Source organism: Musa acuminata, chromosome BXJ3-9 (assembly GCF_036884655.1).
Source record: "Musa acuminata AAA Group cultivar baxijiao chromosome BXJ3-9, Cavendish_Baxijiao_AAA, whole genome shotgun sequence".
In the NCBI taxonomy this organism is placed as follows: Eukaryota; Viridiplantae; Streptophyta; class Magnoliopsida; order Zingiberales; family Musaceae; genus Musa; species Musa acuminata.
In genome coordinates, this window is record NC_088357.1 from 6648322 (window position 1) to 6666773 (window position 18452).

At 35.9% G+C, this 18452-nt stretch overlaps 1 protein-coding gene across 1 annotated transcript in view; it reads right to left on the reverse strand.

The window, feature by feature from the left end:
* Positions 1-62: 62 nt before the first annotated feature.
* LOC135649387 (protein SUBSTANDARD STARCH GRAIN 4, chloroplastic-like) overlaps positions 63-18452 on the reverse strand; it is a 28461-nt gene continuing 10071 nt past the window's right edge. The window contains exons 8-24 of the mRNA XM_065167675.1: positions 17289-17519; positions 17096-17179; positions 13566-13723; positions 12842-13367; positions 11550-11720; positions 11367-11426; positions 10725-10847; positions 7092-7367; positions 6166-6231; positions 5837-5971; positions 4591-5418; positions 4023-4303; positions 2779-3029; positions 2346-2584; positions 1985-2176; positions 674-946; positions 63-482 (exon numbers count right to left, since the gene is read on the reverse strand). Coding sequence (XP_065023747.1) covers positions 336-482; positions 674-946; positions 1985-2176; positions 2346-2584; positions 2779-3029; positions 4023-4303; positions 4591-5418; positions 5837-5971; positions 6166-6231; positions 7092-7367; positions 10725-10847; positions 11367-11426; positions 11550-11720; positions 12842-13367; positions 13566-13723; positions 17096-17179; positions 17289-17519 — 4041 coding nt within the window. The 3' untranslated portion in view covers positions 63-335. The remainder of the gene's footprint in view (positions 483-673; positions 947-1984; positions 2177-2345; positions 2585-2778; positions 3030-4022; positions 4304-4590; positions 5419-5836; positions 5972-6165; positions 6232-7091; positions 7368-10724; positions 10848-11366; positions 11427-11549; positions 11721-12841; positions 13368-13565; positions 13724-17095; positions 17180-17288; positions 17520-18452) is intronic.

The following is an 18452-nucleotide window of genomic DNA, read 5'->3' on the forward strand; positions in this document are numbered from 1 at the left end:
ATAGATCTGTAGGCTACTATTATCTTTTTAGAGACGAGAAACACTACCCCATTATCCAGGGGTTGGAAAAATATTTTACTTTTTCTATTTCCTTCCTTTCTTTGATATCTAATCAGCCTGTACAACAATTAGAAGCAGTCTCAAACATATAAGCAGACCTACTAATTTGTAGGCAAAAGAATACCACATCCACTAAATATATACAAGGAATAAATATAACTGCTGCAAAAGCTTCAGCATGAACATTCTGATGAAACTTTTAGAGTCCTTTTCTCAACCATCAAATGCTGTGGATTTGGTCACGTAGGGTTAGCCGGCTGTGCAACCCATGCAAACTAGTCTTGAGATGTCGCAGAGTATTCAAAAAGGAGACGGTTGGATGGTGTAGATTGAAAGAGAATTCGAAGACGACTTGTCAGCTTATAGATTAACGTCCACTGCATTGCCATTTCTGAGTCCTTCATCTGTCTCACAACTGAGGCCTGAAAAAGTCAGCAAAACATTAAAAAAGAGAAAATTGCTCTGGTAGATCAGTTCGCTTACACAAAGTTAACCAAATGTTTTGAAGCAATCACAAACTTTGTATGCTCTCTATCTCTATCTCAGTACCTTGCACATTTGGCCAACCAGTACCGAAAATAAAAAAACTGATGACAATGAGATTAGATAATACCTGAAGTCTTTTCCCAAGTTGAACTTCCACTTCAGTACCGAAAGAAATATTATTGGCAAGAGACTTGAGTGGATCAACTGTAGGATCCAAAGATAACAGACTTGGAATTTGGGGAGCATAAACAAGCCGCCATCGTGCCTGTCCAAACTCACCCTTGCCTTCTATTCGGGGCATCAACGTCTCAAGTGTTGCAGTTGCAAGTTTCTTGAAGGCTAGCTGGCCATCACCTTCCAGCAAAGACTCTGCTAATTGACTCTCGAAAACCTTAGCAGCCTGCAACAGTTATTGAATTACTTAATACTATATTTAACACACACATATGTATGTATGTATGTACACACACATACATACATACATTCATACATATATATATTTCCTGACACAAAATGTGAATCTAATCGGCTACATGCTTGCTGGTTTAGCAAACTTCTGATTCTAGTGTCAAAGCAACAAAGGATTTAGGCCCCCCCCCCCAAATCTAAATCAACCCTAAGACAATGAAACAGAAGTAACTGAAATCGCTGCAAATAAATATTCCAGCACATTTCTGTGAATTCATAGGGTAACCCTGTGTAAAGAGAGGGATTTTTCATGTAGCAATTCCATTTTCAAACCATCTTTCTAGGACAATTTCCATGGCAATAAGAGTAGTGATACTATACATCAGCTCCAATATGATAAGATGATATAAATTTCCCACATTTTCTTATTTTACAAGATTGTTAACAAAGTATAGTATGATCAACATCACTTAAGATCTGCAGTGCAATCAAAATCACTTGACATCTACCATCTTAGTCAGGAAAGATGCAAAGACCAGGTGTCAAGTACAAACTCGTGACGTTTATGCACAAGCAATCTGGCACCCTCAACAGCGAACCTGTGTTGAGAATGATTGAATCATGGCCTTTGAATTTAGTCTCCATAGAAGTGTCTAAATTCCTTAGAATATTTTGTATCATATACAAAAAGTAACTTAGTCAGTTTGAGCTTAGACTTGTACAGCATTCTCCCATATTTTTTATTTTCAATTTAACATTCTCGAATGATTTATCTTTGCAATCTTGTAGGTTCTGAGAGAAGTCTCACTTAACATTTCACTCTAGTCACATGAGAATAGAGTGAATTCCCTACACATTTAAGTTTATATGTTACACATATGAAGTTTGATTATATGTTCTCCTTTAATATGTTTTAAATGACAGAAATGGTGGGCAATATGCCTAGTAGTTAACCTTTGGTGTTCTATGATTTACCACTGAAAATCAACTATTGATAAATAATAATGACAATTTGGCAGACATTTCTTACCTCAGTAGGCGTCAGAGCATCTTGATCCACAGAGCGTGTTGTGGTTACGATCAAATTGTCCTGCCAAGAACTGGCCCGGCTCTGAATCCTTAATTGCCAATCAGATCCCACTAAAGCTAAATCTAGTGTTGGATCTAAACCAAGATCAGGTTCAAATTTGGCAATATTTAGATGGTCACGTTTAAGCCTGGCCTGAGATTGCATAAGAAAAAACAAACATCATTCATGAAAATTGCAACAAGAAATATAAGGGTAAATAAAAGCAGTATGGCCCATTGTCCTATTTCTTTTATGAAATGCCTTTTCCATTTTATTATTCATGAATCATGTAATGTACCGTAGCTACAAACAATGAGCTCACCTGGGTGGCAACCAAGTTGACTTCTCCATTTTCAAATGTTAAAATCCCTTTGGGACGGATACATTTGGGATGAGCCATACCATTCAACTCAAGTTCACCGCTTACAGCGAAGTTGAGAATTAGAGGATACACTATCCTTAATTCTGGTCCCAATATTAGCTTCAAGTCAGTAAGTCGAACATCGACACCAGATTTAATGATTGCTTCCTCCATTTTCTTCTCCACCACAGGTTCCTTAACTATAAAGAGAAAAAAAGATATTTTACATATTACTGATCTTTATCATAAAACAAATATCAGAAGTAATTTTCATGAGAGCTAACCATCATTGAAATACTTATAAGATGTGATAATCCTCAGAAAAATCAAAACATTTCTCCAATATCAAGAGAAAAAGCTTTAATGTAATGTAGGATTAAACTTAGAGTGGCACCTGCAGACTGAGGCCATTTATTGCGTAACGTAGGAAAGGAACCAAAAAACCGTGAAACTTGCGCTGAAGTTGTCATTCGATTGTAATCAACAGCCGGAAAACTAGAACGACCTGATATCAATTTATTAGAACCAGCCCCATTTCCTTTATCATGAGGTAAATATGCTTCCCCACGACTCAATTGTATCATTCCAGAAATATTTGGCTGCAATATAGAGCCCATGATCTGCATTTGACTGTCAACTTGGCCACTGTGTTTTAAGTATGGCATGTCAGAAAACACAATATATGCTAAAAATAATATTATTCAGTTGAACATAACAATGAGTAGAAGTACAGATAGCAAACAATTATAACCATAGTACAGAAATATAAAAAAACACAAGAAATTAAAAGAAAGGATCCATGATCTCATCCGACAAGACCAGCCACAAGTTACATTTTTTTCACTGTAATTCCCAGGTCAATAAAAAAAATAAAATATTCATAAAGCACATCCTGTGAGACTAAATATACACTATAACAGATCCTCATACCACACAAGCATATCGACACATCGTGTGCCAATATGTACCATGGTACTAGAAGGGGGAGGAGGAGAAGATGACGGGTTAGGGTTAACCCTAAATTAAAAGAAAACCGTGAATCACTATGAATCAACCAGCAAGCCCTATATCCCACCTGGATCACCTGATGAAGGGTGATCTGCATCCCGGTTCATGCTCGCACAGCTAAATACCAACCAATACATACCGGTCCAGGTAAAAACACATTCCTAGTCTTATGTGCTCTCCATTCCTACCCTCTCAAGCCTTGGCATAGGAAGCAGGCTTCTAAGATCCAATCACTATCACAGACCACAGGTGGCCTGCCCCAACAGAACCCTCTAATGGTCATGGTCTTCATCAATTAAACACACATGCTTAGCTCTTACCATATAACACCTGATTGTCGGGAGGTCCCACTATGATACCATCTGCACGCATCCCAGATCTCATCTAAAAGTAGCCAAAAGTTATTCTATTAGAGTTACTTGATCCTACAAGTACCTCAAATATTTTCCATACAAATCACATGTGTGCCTCAAGATACACAAAGTGACTCTCCAAAATTAGCCCAAAAATAAACAAAAAGAACATAAGTAGACAAATAGGAAAAGAAAGTAATGGAATACTGAAAAAATTTCCAAGGCATAATTTCCAATAGAAAAAAAAAATACTAGTCTAGCAAGGAAAGGCATAGACCTGAAAATGTTTTTGGCTCGCACTTCTAGAACTTCACATTTCAAATCAATTTTATCGTTGATAGATGATTCACTAGATCTAAGAGGCAAGTTTCCTTTCAGCAATAGCTTTCCCTTCCTGCTCACTCTGCTTTCGATTGATGTGATGCTCAATCTATTTGACACGACATGAACAGTACCTCCAAAATTTGTAAGTGGCTTTCTGAGGACTGGAGAAAAAACAGATGCCCGATGAAATGATGCAGAGCCATCAACAATTGGCTGCTCAACAGTTCCCCTAACCTATTGCAAATAAATTGTATTAAGATACTTTGAACTAGCTTCAAAAGAGATAGCAAGTAAAAATAATGTCAGACTTATTTTCATCAAATGCATTAAAAGTCAGGAAAACCAGACTCTTAATTATCATATGCTTGTTTACTGAATGACTACAATGCATTAAATCAACCATCAGCATCCAGAATCTAGTTAGAATGGAAATAATTTAATGCAATAGTTCAAGCAAATTGAGGCTATATATGAAGCAATACAGCTAAAAGGATCATGAAATGTATACCCAATTTACCTACTTGAAGCATAATATCTGCATAGCCATGGAGCCAAGTGGCATAAGGACACAAGGCTGTTATTAGCGTCATACCACCATCTTTTATGTCTGCATTTATGCGTACTTCACCAGTATCCAACATGTTCCAGTTTAAAACCTTTAGACTTTCTGCTAACTGTAAATCCCATCCTTCTTCAATCTTATCTCTGTTAATTTTCTTTTCATTAATGTCTTCGGAAGACCCTCTTTCAGATTCCTTAATCCAAACAGGAATTCGAATCACTCCCCCTGCAGCAACCATGTCTTTCTCAATTTCTTCTTCTGATTCATTTTGGACGTAAGTCACAGGAACACTTCCTTGAATATGTACATGACCACTCTGATTGACAGGTTCAAAATTAGCATTGAAGAGAAATCGACTGGTTGAGGTGATTGAAGCAACAATTTCAGCCCGTCCAAGATCAATACCCCCTATAGTGCCATCCAAAAGCCTTATTTGAACATCACACTCAGGCTTTGCAAGGCTTCCTTTAAGGTCTCCTTCCATGTGCAAAATACCTTTTATCGGTGTCAACCATTGACGAAGAGAATGTATTGAACTTGAGGTAGAAGATTCAATAATCTGAACTACAGTGGGGACCAGGCCAACGGGGAAATTAAGCACAGCAAAATGAAGATTTGTTACTGGTCCAAGTAGAGTTCCATCAGCATGGAGGGTTGCATCATCTTTCTGGATAAATAATTTTTCCAATCGCAAACCATCATGATTGCTATATGCACCAGCTGCCAAGATACGCTGAGTTTTATAGTTCCCCCACTCCCAATCCTCTCCATGGAAATCAAAATCTGCCTGCACAAGACATAAAATACGAAAAATGTCCACTTTGAACAATATAAGTATCTGGTTGCCATCAGATAAAATTATCACGGGATTTTAAAATTCCTATAAGCATGCTCGAGACAGAATTTGCAAGGCAATATAGGAAATCTTAATATTGGAAGTAAAATGTCTCAAAGTCACGAGTGAAGAAAAAACCATGCATGCTAGGCATATAAGTAGCAATATATTCATAAATGCATGCAAAATATTGTAAGCTTATGAATTTCTTTTATTATTAGACCAAGCTGCACAGAACAAACCAGTTAGCTCTTAGACTAGGCAAATATATAAAAGTTCAGAATAACTCTTCATGCCTCTTTTCAAGTATTACTTGGATTTTTATACATGTCTTTCTCAATTCTTCTAAATGAAGCCTTGTAATGCTTACCATAGTATCTCCATTGCCACCTCCACTAGCATCAAGAGAACCATTCCAATGACCTCTAAGTTCAGCTAAACCAGGAAGAGTAATGTCTTCAAAAATACTGTCATCATCAGACCAATTGAAAAAGCTTTGTAACCCCTGCAGTATGAAAGAGTATCATTGACATCATAGTTAAGAGCAAAAGAATCTCAACTAACAACAATTTAAGATGAAGATCCAAGAGGCTAAATATATAATTAATACTGGGCCTAGTATAAAAAAAAAGCTTGATATTAAAGCGCTTGTATTTCCATGTACTTTACTTTATGTGAAGTGTTAGCTTAGATGAATACCTTCAGCTGGTCATGAAGGCTTTCAGCACAAAACCCAACAGACTGCAAACTTTGCATAAAAAGTTCCTGCAACAAATCCAAAACACATAGAAAATTAGAACATAAGTAAAGAATTCACATGAGATATTCCTATGTATCCAGAGCTTAAGAAAAAAAAAACTTCAAATCTTACAAAGTAGAAAAAATGCTTGTATTATTATGAAATGTCTTATAACAATATATTAGAAAAATATAAGAAAATTGGATCCTAACAAAAATTAACAATCTAATGGTGGATCGTCAAAAATCGAACTCTTTTTTCCCAGCACAATTTTGTCCATAAATACAGGCAAACTTATCAGGTTCTTGACCAGTTAGCCTCCCTTCTTTTTTTAAGAGTGGGATGGGGGATAATATACACTTGTACTGGATCTACTTGATGAGAACTTCATTTTTAGTTTTTATACAGAAAGGACATACTCCGGTAAGCCGCACTCTTTCATGATGATATATAAGTGCACAAGATTCATCATTATTGCAAAAAAGAACTGGCTGAGTTAGCATCATGCTCATCTGCTTGACAATTTATTTAGTAAAACAAGTACAATCATGAACTCTAATCGTGTTTGATGGCATAAGTCTTTCAGTATGTGTAATATAACTACGGGCTGCAGAAGTTAAATGTCATAACGACCATATCTGACAACTGGTCATCAAATTGAAAATAATGATGCAAGAGTACGTAACTAGTAAGTCAAAATCTAACACATGTTATATTCTAATACTTAAGGATGCACTTCAAATACACTATTCACTCACAAGATATGTAAAAATACAAGAATTATTCCACCAACTTTCACAGATTCATTCAGTAAAGTTTGCACCTTATCTAATATATATGTCATCAGAAAGCTTCATCAGACAAGCTAACTATAGCTAAACGATACCTTAGACCTTGACTGCACAGCAGGATCAGTGCTTCGAGAGAGTAGCCTTGCTAAGGGAAGCATCTCAGCAACTTCGGCACCAGGAACTTCCAATCTCATTCGCCATCTTCCCATTGAAGAAATTACGGTACCAAGATGCCCAGACATAGCCTTTTTAAATAGGCCATCCTGCTCTTTGTTACCAGGATACCTATCACGTGCTCCAGGCAACACATACTCACCCTGGAGTTCATATCTGCTACTAGCTTGCTCAAGAACAGTTTTTTCAACAGTAATCTGTGAGACCATTGGAAAATGTTGCAAAACATAAGGGGGAAACAGCTTTTGTTATAACATAAGCTAGTAAAACTACATAAATTAATATAAAAATCACAATAAAAAGTGAAAATTCATATCAAAGTGGTGTCTCAAAAATAATTTTCTAAAGCAACATGAGTTATCACATAATAGGAAACTGTTCACCAGCTGTTTATAAAGTAGACCACAGGAAAACATACCCATTAGAATCAAGCATACTGACTGGTATTTACCAATCTAACCTGCTACAAGTACACAAACCCACCCAAATCATGCAGTATTTCTGTATAGCAGTTAAACCATACAGTATTCCTAAATACCACTGGCACCAGGCAGGCAGGCAGTAGTTCAAAGAATAACAAATGAAACTAATCAGCATCTAAAGGCATGTAATATACGTTTTGACTTGAAAGGGAACTAAACAGGTCCACATATGGTATATATGGACCTGTAAGACAACATATGTTTTAACAAAGCATTGATCTAAAATTTTGAGCCCTAAATCACATGACTGGAACCGAGTAGTGGAGAGATAGGACAAAGAAGAGGAGGAGAAGTTGAAAGGTCAAGGGCTGGAATCTTCAATCATCTGCTCTGACCTAAACAGCTCCACAAAGGAACTGCTTCCTTCCAAAGATGGAGGGGAAGGAAAGGGATCTTCTGAAAGTTTTCCTCTCTTTCATTTGTCAGTACTACATGACTCCCTATAAACACAGCACTCTGGACCATCAGCTGACCGGTAATTCATATTGAGGGGCATACAAATCCTTGGATAAAGAACCATAGAACTTATTTTTCAAAGAAATGTCATGCAAAAAAGGCACAGTATGCTATAGCATCTTAGCTAGTATACTTTAACCTCAACAACCTCAGCATATATACTGTAACTGGAGTGCAAACAATCAAGTCATAATCTTATTTTCAAAGAGTATATAGTTGTGCTCCATTAAAATCAACACTGAATGCAATATGAGAAGAAAGACATCACTGGATCCTTGACAACCAAAAAACGCAGTTGGAACTGTCAAGAAACTCAGCTTGATGATGAATTGTTTCAGCTTATGACATGATAGATAACTACCTGGAAGTTCACCAGAACTAAGAGTGCCTAGGTAAAAGAAAATAGAAGTTGTTTATTTGAGGATTTAGATTCATATACAATTTAACAAGGCTTTGGTTTACTGTAATATACGTAGGAAAAAATAATTACAAAGAATTGAATTCCCATTTACTCATGAATTTTTACAAATTACATCATAAATAGGTGCCAAATGGGTAAATCATGGATGTATCTGTGTGCCTTGGGTTACAATTATGTGCCATCATGCAACTACATTCAAATATAGAGCGACCTACGACTACTAGCACACATTGTTGTAAGAGATCATAATTGATCCATGCTTATATATGAAAACAAAATCAATTACTTAATATGGGTTTTAGTGAAAACTTAAATCACTTGTTATCTAGTTCCATGCATAATGTTATAAAGTACAGATAACACTGAAACTAACAACAAGAAATAGATGATCCTTAAAACCACAAATTTGGCTTCCATTTCATGATGCTTGGTATGGTCAGAAATTCACTATTCCAACAAGGTAACACTTAAGAGCAACCACCCATCCTCCACCTTACACATTATTATGTCAGCACCAACGATTTCAATCATGAGTAATGTACAGGTTGCAGGTTGACTGGCTTGGTATCAGCATAGCATCTGATACCGATCAAGAAAAACATTGGGGAAAAAAAAGAAAAACAGTACAAAAATATGGAAGTAAAAACTAACTAGCATGTAACTCTTATCTTTGTTCTTTCTATCCAACAATCAAAACTTTCAAATGGCTAGAAACAATCAATGTTCAGAGAGTAAGGATAACTGGCAGCCAGATCCAATTGAAGGTGACAGCTGAGGGAGTTGGACGTCAAGTTCAAAAGGGGGGATATAACATCTCACCATAATATCCATGTATTTGGATTAAATTGGCCAAAATTGAATGGCTTTGACCAACCTAGAGCAGAACCAGTTGAGTTCTGAAACAATTTCAACCGTTAACAACCACACAGATAACAATCAGCTGGTAACTAATGCCACTCAAACCTGAAAATTTGTAACCCTATGTTCAATTGAACTAGTATGTACAGCATGGGACAGGAAATATAACATGGGAAAACATTAATTTATCAGCACAATTAGAAAACACTACTAACTGCACTTATTTTCATTAGTACATTGTTCTTTCTCGACTCCTTTCTAATCTTTTTAATAAAATGAACAAGAAATATGGCATAAGAAATGTGTTGTGATTTGTCAGCAACCCCAAGATTATCAACAAAGATTTTCACACTAGCATATTGCCAATTGAAGTTTGCAAGATTGGAATAGACATCAAAATCAGACGATGATTCAATAGATAATGATAACAGGACTAGAGTCACTGGACAAATTGGATTCGCAGCAATAGGATCGTGCAAGACAATAATTTTATATTTCAAAAAAATTAAAAACTAATTTTGAACAAACAAAAAAACTCCTTCACATTTCACAAGATATTGGAAAATATAATCATTTGAGATAAATATATTATTATCATTATGAGTGATTATATATGTGTCTTCTAAAAATATCTAGAAACTCATCTACCAACATTTTGTAGTGCAAAAACAATAAAACTTTAATTAAAGCATGTTCTCATGGATTTCAAGATTAAACACAAATCCCATGATACCTTCCTTCTATATCATGGCATCCCTATTCTCTTAGACGCTAGGGTCATGGGCCTTAGTAACAAAAATGAAACCTCCCAAAATAATCTAGGGAATGTATGCTTTTCAACTAACATGCAAATTTGTCCTCAAGTAGCCTTCTGAACAATTGCTACATTATGTACAGTATAACTTTTGTGGTCATATTTTGATACCAAAAACAAAACAAAAATTTCCTACAGAAAAAACAAACAACTTCAATCCCATTCATGGAACTAAAAATTTTATAAAAAATGACTTGCTTGGCAGCTAAAAGGACTTCCACTTTTTTTAATGGTAATACATATCAGGTTTCTCCATTATTATCATCTTATCTAAGTCCAAAAAATAAATGATGCAGCAAACAGGCCTGAGGTGATGTTCAACTTAAAACGACCCACAATGAGTGTTGGAGTTTCACTGATCCTAATTCCTAAGTGCTAAGAGTACAGTTTAAATTTACAGAAGTGAAAAAATGACATCCAATATGCACAGAAACAATCTTTACTACATGTTAATAAGTTAGCTAAAGGATCTTTCAAGCTAACACGTATTAGAGACTGCAAATTCAGGAGAAAGGTCACTAACAACATCACCACTCCATCGAGCAGCCACATCAAGTGATTGACCAAGCACACCACTAAATTTTGGGCGAAGAACTGATAAAACACCATGGCCCCTTCTTTTTTGAAAATTAAGCTGGAGTTCTGCCTGCAATGGAAATCATCTGGTAAACAATACCAAGTACCAACACATAACAAGATAAAATCTCAACAAGAGTATATTACTTTAACTTCAAAATAGAAATTATATATTTCTTGCAATTAAATTTAGTCTTTAATTATCATTTATCACAAAATAGTCACAAGTCTAGGTGCAGGATCTGCCAATGGTTATTATAGGTCCTAAATTTTAGTTTTGTTCAAAATTACACCTCTCAAATGGTGTTTCTTCACTTAAGAAAGGAACAAAAACTCCCAAGGAGTTACCGGAGAAGAGACTAAAGAGAGGAAGAAAAGAGAATAATTGTTGCAGTAAATACTGTAAAATTGTCCAAGAACATGTCTGGACCAAACAAGTCTCAAGCTATTTGAATACCTTAATTCTGGTGATTCCAAATAATTCTATTCCGTAACATGATAACCACCTTAAACTATTTGAATACCTCAAGCTATTTGAATACCTTAATATTGCAGTTGTAGTATGCAACAATTACATATAGAACTATACCTTTTGAACTGTTCCTCGGAGAGATGCCAATTCCAATTCATCAAGTGGTAAATTCCGCACCTTTACAATGATGGACATTAAAATGAGAACACATATTTTGACGTCCAATGAAACATATGAACTAACAAGATACAAATAAGTATTTCTGGAATTGCAAAATGCAACAAATAAAGATTAAAACACCTCTAGATTAGTTGAAGTATGAGGTTGATAAAAGATATTAGCTTTTAGTTGCCCCTTATGAAGAGAAACAGATAATAATTTTCTATTCTGCATGACCTCATCAGTACTAAACCAAAAAGGTCCAATCGCTTCAATCGACAAACTCTCATCGGGCCTCCCAGCAGCACTTAACTGCAAATCCACATGGGAAATAAAAAGTATATGTAAATATAGAGCAAGGAAAAAAAGAAGAAAATGAAACAACGATATATATACTGCTAGAGTATCAATCAAAAATTAATTGTTTGATTCTGCAGGTATTGAAAATATATACTTCCTTATACTTTGTTCCATAAAATTATACTCCCATATAACATATCCATGACCCACGAACTCCATCAGATTAATCAGTGTCTGAAAGATCATTCTTCTTCAAACGTTGTGTGTATATATTTAAAAAATAATAGTTCACATTGAGCTACTTGAGATCATTAAATGGACATATCAACTGGGGACTAAGTTTTAACTGTAGTTTGCCACAAACATAACAATTGTCTGGGTTCTTATGACCATAGAATTAACCGGCAACACCTACTACTTTTCTAGAAGAATTAATTATGCAAAAAAATTTCTAATAGAATGGATTTCAGTAATTTATCTTCAAAAACAATATTCACAACAAGATAAGGAATATACTCTTTCCATCAAAATCAATTATGTCCAAACCACATATGAACTCATAAAGTCACCTCCTTATTGTTTATCTAAACCTATGGCAGATCTAACTTCAATTTCTTTTTCAACAGATGATGACATCAGAGTCAAGTTGTATCCTTCTATTACCTTGTCTTTGGTGAATGATTTCAGTATCTAAAAATTCTTTTATAGCATGGATGTCCTTGATTTTATGTGACAGCAAATACAAGGCCCTAAATTCATCAAGCACAAAACGTCCTTGCTTCTTATCTGACAATTAAATCATCTATAACCACCCCAGAAAGATTGCATCACAGAACTTTAATGCTCCAGAGATAGTTGGCTTTGCACCAGTCCAAATAATTTAAGCTATGATGCAATAAGAACCTAATTTGGTAATTTAACTGGGACTACATAATGCTAACTTTTATGAATTTTTTAAACCAAATTTTTTATGTTGTCAGTGATAATCTAACCAATGACATCTGATTAAAAATGCACGCAAAACATATACATAATAAAGCATAAAAATTCCAAAAGCAATCAGAACAAAATAATTGTTAATCACCACAAAATTCCCAAAGAACCAGTGTGTTGTGTAAATTTGACAATCTTACCTTAACTGCACCGTGTGAAATACAAAGAGAACCTGTTAATTGAGGTGCTAACATAAGTTGGTTAAGACTAATTCCTGAAAAAGAAACATCTCCAACAAGTCTTGCAATGTCACCGTCAACAATTTTCTGCTCTGAACCATTTCCTTTGCATTCAATTATATCATCATCAATGCCTTCTGAGGTTTTGACGACCTTTCCTTGAAATTTGAATTTCCCTGTTGCTTTCAAGTGCAAAGTTCTAGGTGAATCAAAAGTACTGGAAAAAATAAAATTGGCAAGTTCAAAGTCCCGCAAACGTAAATTTAAGTCGACTCCCTCAACAATCAGAGGCATCACTCTCCTATTATTTGCTGTTTCATTGCGTAGAGAGTGATCGGCAAGATACGATGTTTGAACTTTAGTATACAAATCAAATGCAATTGATGATGAAGTGACTGTAATGTTGTCATGAGTTATAATGATGTCCCCGCGTGCATCACCAAATGAATCTTCAGCTTTTGGTGCAGCCCACTTTATATCAAATCTCCTACATCGTAAGAAAGAGATAATATATCAAATAAAAGCATTTACAATCCAACTAGAATTACCCAGTTTCAGAAAATCTTAAATTCTGGGAATTCCTTGTTCGTTTGCACCTCGTCTGCGAAATTGGAGGTAAAAATGAAAAAAAAAAATCTAAACCAGCAACAGTAATTGTCATGCATATAATTAACAAATTACTTACGGTCTCAACAAAGAACCAGATAATCTGGTCTCTCCATTAAGCTCCCCAATTCTGAGTGGCATCAGCTGAACACCTTTGGGTACATATCGATGCAGAACTTTATCAAGTACAAAGTTTCCAGACAAATTTATATCCATGGCTGTGTCATCTACTTCCCCCTGTTAAATTTACACACAGTTATGGACTACAGTAATCAGGCTGTATAATTAAGTACTACCATACACATAAGCTACAAAAATAACAGATTGATCCATACAAGATGGACTTTTGCAAGAATTTAATTATCAAAAAATAAATTCCTTTGTTCTACAAAATGAAAGGGTTCTGACAAAATGTTTTCGTGTGGTTTGTCCCAAGAAAAGAACCTGAACTTCTAAAAGATCTCCATTCCAAATTTACAACAAAGAAAAAGTTGTATTTGACTATTTGTATTAGTGATTTAAAAAGCGCTAGGCGCCAAGGTCCAAAAACGCTCGAGGCACTAGGCACTCGCCCAAGTGCTCGCTCGAGCGAAGCGAGACGCTAAAATATAAAAATATATAATATAATTAATAAATATAATTATTTAAATAAAAATATGATATTAAATTAAAAAATCTTACAAAATCACAATATCACATTAACAAAAAATCTCAAAATTCAAAACAATAAGAATAATTTCAAATAAATAAAAATTAGCAATATTAAAATCAAAATAATATATTATTAATCTAATAAATAAAAAAAATATTATTACTAGTATACAGTTAACAGTATACGGTTAATATACTGTTAATAGCAAGGTTCGCAATACCGTACCGTACCGGAGTTTCGACCTGGGCTCGGTACCGGTACGGTACGGTATACCGCTCGGTACACCAGGTGTACCGAGCGGTATATTCAGGCGTGCCGAGCACTGTAGCAGTGCTACACTGCTACAGTACTGCTACAGTACCAGACCGGTAACAGGCGGTCCGCGTATCGGAAGCCTGTCGGACCGGTACTGCAAACCATGGTTAATAGTATACTATTGAGTCGATGTGAGAAGAGGTAGCAGCGAGCAACAGCAACGGGAGCGGGAGCGGGAGAGGGAGAGGCGAGCGGCGACAGTGGCAGTGATAGCAGTAGCAGCAAGAAGCGACAGAGGGAGCGGGAGCGGCGAGCGACGACAGCAGCAGTAGTAGCAGCGAGCAGTGAAAGCGGGAGCAGGAGCGACGAGCGGTGATAGTGGCAACGGCGACCGACGATAGTGGCAAGGGTAGCAACGAGCAACGACAGCGGTAGCAGTGAGCAGCGGGAGTGGGAGTGGCAACAACGGTAGCAACGAGCAAGGTTAGGGTTGGGAAGTCATGAGAGGAAGGCTGATATGGGTGCTTTAGTTGGTTCGATTAAACCAACTAAAGCACCGGAGACCGAACCAGAACTAAAACGTTGGTTCGGTCGCCTGGTTTAACCCGAGCGCTCGCTTGAAGCGCCCAGCGCCTGGGCTCGGCCTGGAAATGAAGCGAGGCACTCGGGCCTCGCCTCGCCCGAGCACCTGAGCGCCTATTAAAATTACTGATTTGTATATCCACCCCTCAAACCGTTAATAGTTGATATTTGTATATATATACTCTGAGATATAGCATATTTGTGGTGATGCACCTCGGTGCAGATTCCAATTAACATCTATCAATTAAATAGTTTATTTAACCAAAACTCTTTATAGAAAAAATTATCCTGCATTACCTTAAACAATTAGAATTTCAAGAGTCCCAACTTTAAAGGCACTAATGAAAAAAAAAAAGTTAAAATTGTCTTTTGACAATTTATAGAAAAAGAAGTAAAGTTGAGGAATGGTAAATGGGAGAAGGGCATCGGTACAAATATACTATATATTGGTAAGTTTATGGGCAAATAGCAACTTCTGAGAGGTAATATGTGCAATAAATCAATAATTTGCGGGATGCATATGTAAAACCTAAACAAAAATAGAAACACAATTTTGTTTCAAAGGCATAAAAAATGCAACCAGAAGGTAGTAAACAGATAAAATATTATAGCAAGCATAATTCGTCTTATCGATCCGCACCGATGTACCAACCGACTATTGGTATGGTACGTACCGAACCATACCGATATACCGACACATAATATAGTGGGATATACCGATAAACCAATAGGTACCGCCCATACCAGTCCCCTATCAAACTAATACATACCACCCGTACCGAGTGGCATGCTGTGGTGCGCTGAACCTTGATAGCAAAGACCTCTTTACCCCATTTCTCATGTTGCTAGATGAAAAGTAGCAACAACACAAACTAAAGCTTGTAAGCACAAACCCATCCCATAAAGCATTTAGACTGCAACATACAAAAAAACACAAAAGAATAACCAAATTTTACAATAGGCAACCATCCATCTTGATCAACCAAATCGGTCAACTGAACTCAGACATTTTGTTAGCTTGAGTGCATGATTAAATTAACAACAATTTTCCCACAAGTCCATTCAAGAGCTTCAATGGCCAAGGTGAACTTTCAACAAAAGGGAACAGCGGCATGACATATAGGTTATGTTCATCAATAATGAGTTACAACAAAAATCATTAGATGTACTTTCCGTATCGACGATAGGCCTTTCAGTTCATATATCTACAAACTATCGACTATGATGCATCAAAAAGGGATTAGGTTTCTACAAAATTGGGACTCGTCACAAAATGGGAATTTCACCATTTTGCACCAAGAATTACTCATGGATAAATGAAGCAAAGTACTTAGAGGAAAAACAAACTGCTATTGACACATGTCAACTAAAGATTGGTCTCTTGAAAAGGTCTTCAACTTCAAGTGAATGTATCCTCAATTAATTCTCATACTTGAGATTGATTATGCAAAAATTGTAAATGAGAAACAATTCAAGTTGAACCAATAAAATAGGTTATCATTCTGGATGCTTTGATTGCATAAGGATCAATAGTTGTGTGAAAATCAGAAAGACAAATAACTATTAATGAAAAGAGACATGATTAAATAATATTAAAAAAAACCAGTGCACAAATAGTTCATAAAAATTGAATGGCATAACTAAAAAACTCAAGAAAGGAAGAAAACTGTTATCACCAATTTCATCAACAAGAAAAACATCCTTCTAACTTGCACCTAACATTGGAAACCTTTCTGCTATTCCCTGCTAATCACCAGATTCTTGCTATGCCTAACTTTTTAAACCTTGCCAAATTGCAAAAAGAAAATCTCAAAATTCCATCCAAGTGATAAGGACCTCTCAAGTCTTACCTGTTACTAATAACATTATGCTTCTGTGAACCATCACCTAACAACTGAGCCTTATTCCAACGTTCTACACATTTTCATGAGTCAATGATCTCCATTAATCAAATCAAGTTCCAAAAAGAAAAAGTCAAATCAAGTTCCATAATATGTGAACAGAAGCATGTGATCATATCATTTCAAAGTATGCTAAAATGGAAATGTAAATCGAAGCAGCAAATCAAGTACTAAATTTATCCCTAAGAACAATGATCATGGATATTTTGATCCAAGCACCTCTGGACAAACCCAGGCACTGCCAGCTCCTCTGATTTCCCCACCATCTAAAAGGCAAGCCCTGATGCCATACAAATCAACAACCTGGTAACAGAAAAATGTATAAAGGTAAAGATTGCTATCAAGCAACCAAAGCAAAAAACAAGACAATGTATGTGCTTCCACATACATATGTTATGCAGATGCCACTTACACCATTATCAAGGTTGAAGGTGAAATTGGCTGATACATGTGAGAACGGAATGCGATCAAATGCTGCCACTGCACCAGCCTCTTTATTTTCTATTACTGCTTCAGAAGCAGAAGATGGAAGAAAACTAGACACTGTCTGAGAAGTCTTCCTTGATATAATTCCACTTCCAACAAAAATAGGAGCAACCAATGGACCTTGACAGTTGAATACAGCCGTAACAGATCCAGCCAACTACATCATTACAATAGGTTAACTCAAAATTGAATGTTAAAGGGTCTAACAGAAGAAAATTAAAGGTGTTGCTTCCAAAATTGGCACATCAAGAACCAAAAAGAACAATAAAAAGTAACTTCAGAATATACAGAAATTAGAGCATAAAAAGTTGTTCATCAGATGTACAAAAGGTAAAGGCTTGAATCAAGATGTAGTGCATAGTTTCCATGTATGGGTATGACACATTTGCAATATGCAACCAGTAATGGAGTTAAGGACAACAAACAAACATGCATGTCATAGTAAGGTGCCAATTCACATCTATGGGAAAGTAAATTCCAATTCCAAAGCCTGGCTAGAGCATAACTAGCTTAATACATAAAGGGGCTACAAAACTGTATAGCTATTCTCATAAAGGGTGAACGAACATGAACCTGAACTTGGGGCATAGATCAAATATAAGAATAGTGCTGCCATAGAAAAAATGTATAGAACCACATGCAGAATTGAATTTCCAAGTCAGTGAGACTGATTTGGACAAGAGCCTTATAGGAAAATGGAGAAAGACTGAAGTTCAAAGAATGCTACTAGTTAAACATATAGGTGAAAAATATTATATCAATGAAGCGATTTCAAAATGGTGTACAGATACTGTAGAAGGCAAATGTCGCTTAAATTTGGAAGGGAACTCAGATGAGCTATTATTTCATGTATGAGAAACTATGAAGGTAGGAAGAAGAATATCATTTTCTCTGCCTTCTAGGTTTACTTGTGGGTGCACATCTTAGTACATGTAAAACATTATAACAAACAATAAAATATTTCACTAAACAATAGGAAGTCAAGACACTCAAAGTGAATAATCATTAAATAGTCATAATTCCAACAAGATGTAAAACTCAAGGACTACCATTTTAGAATGCACAAAGGTATAACTTCATAATCTTCAAG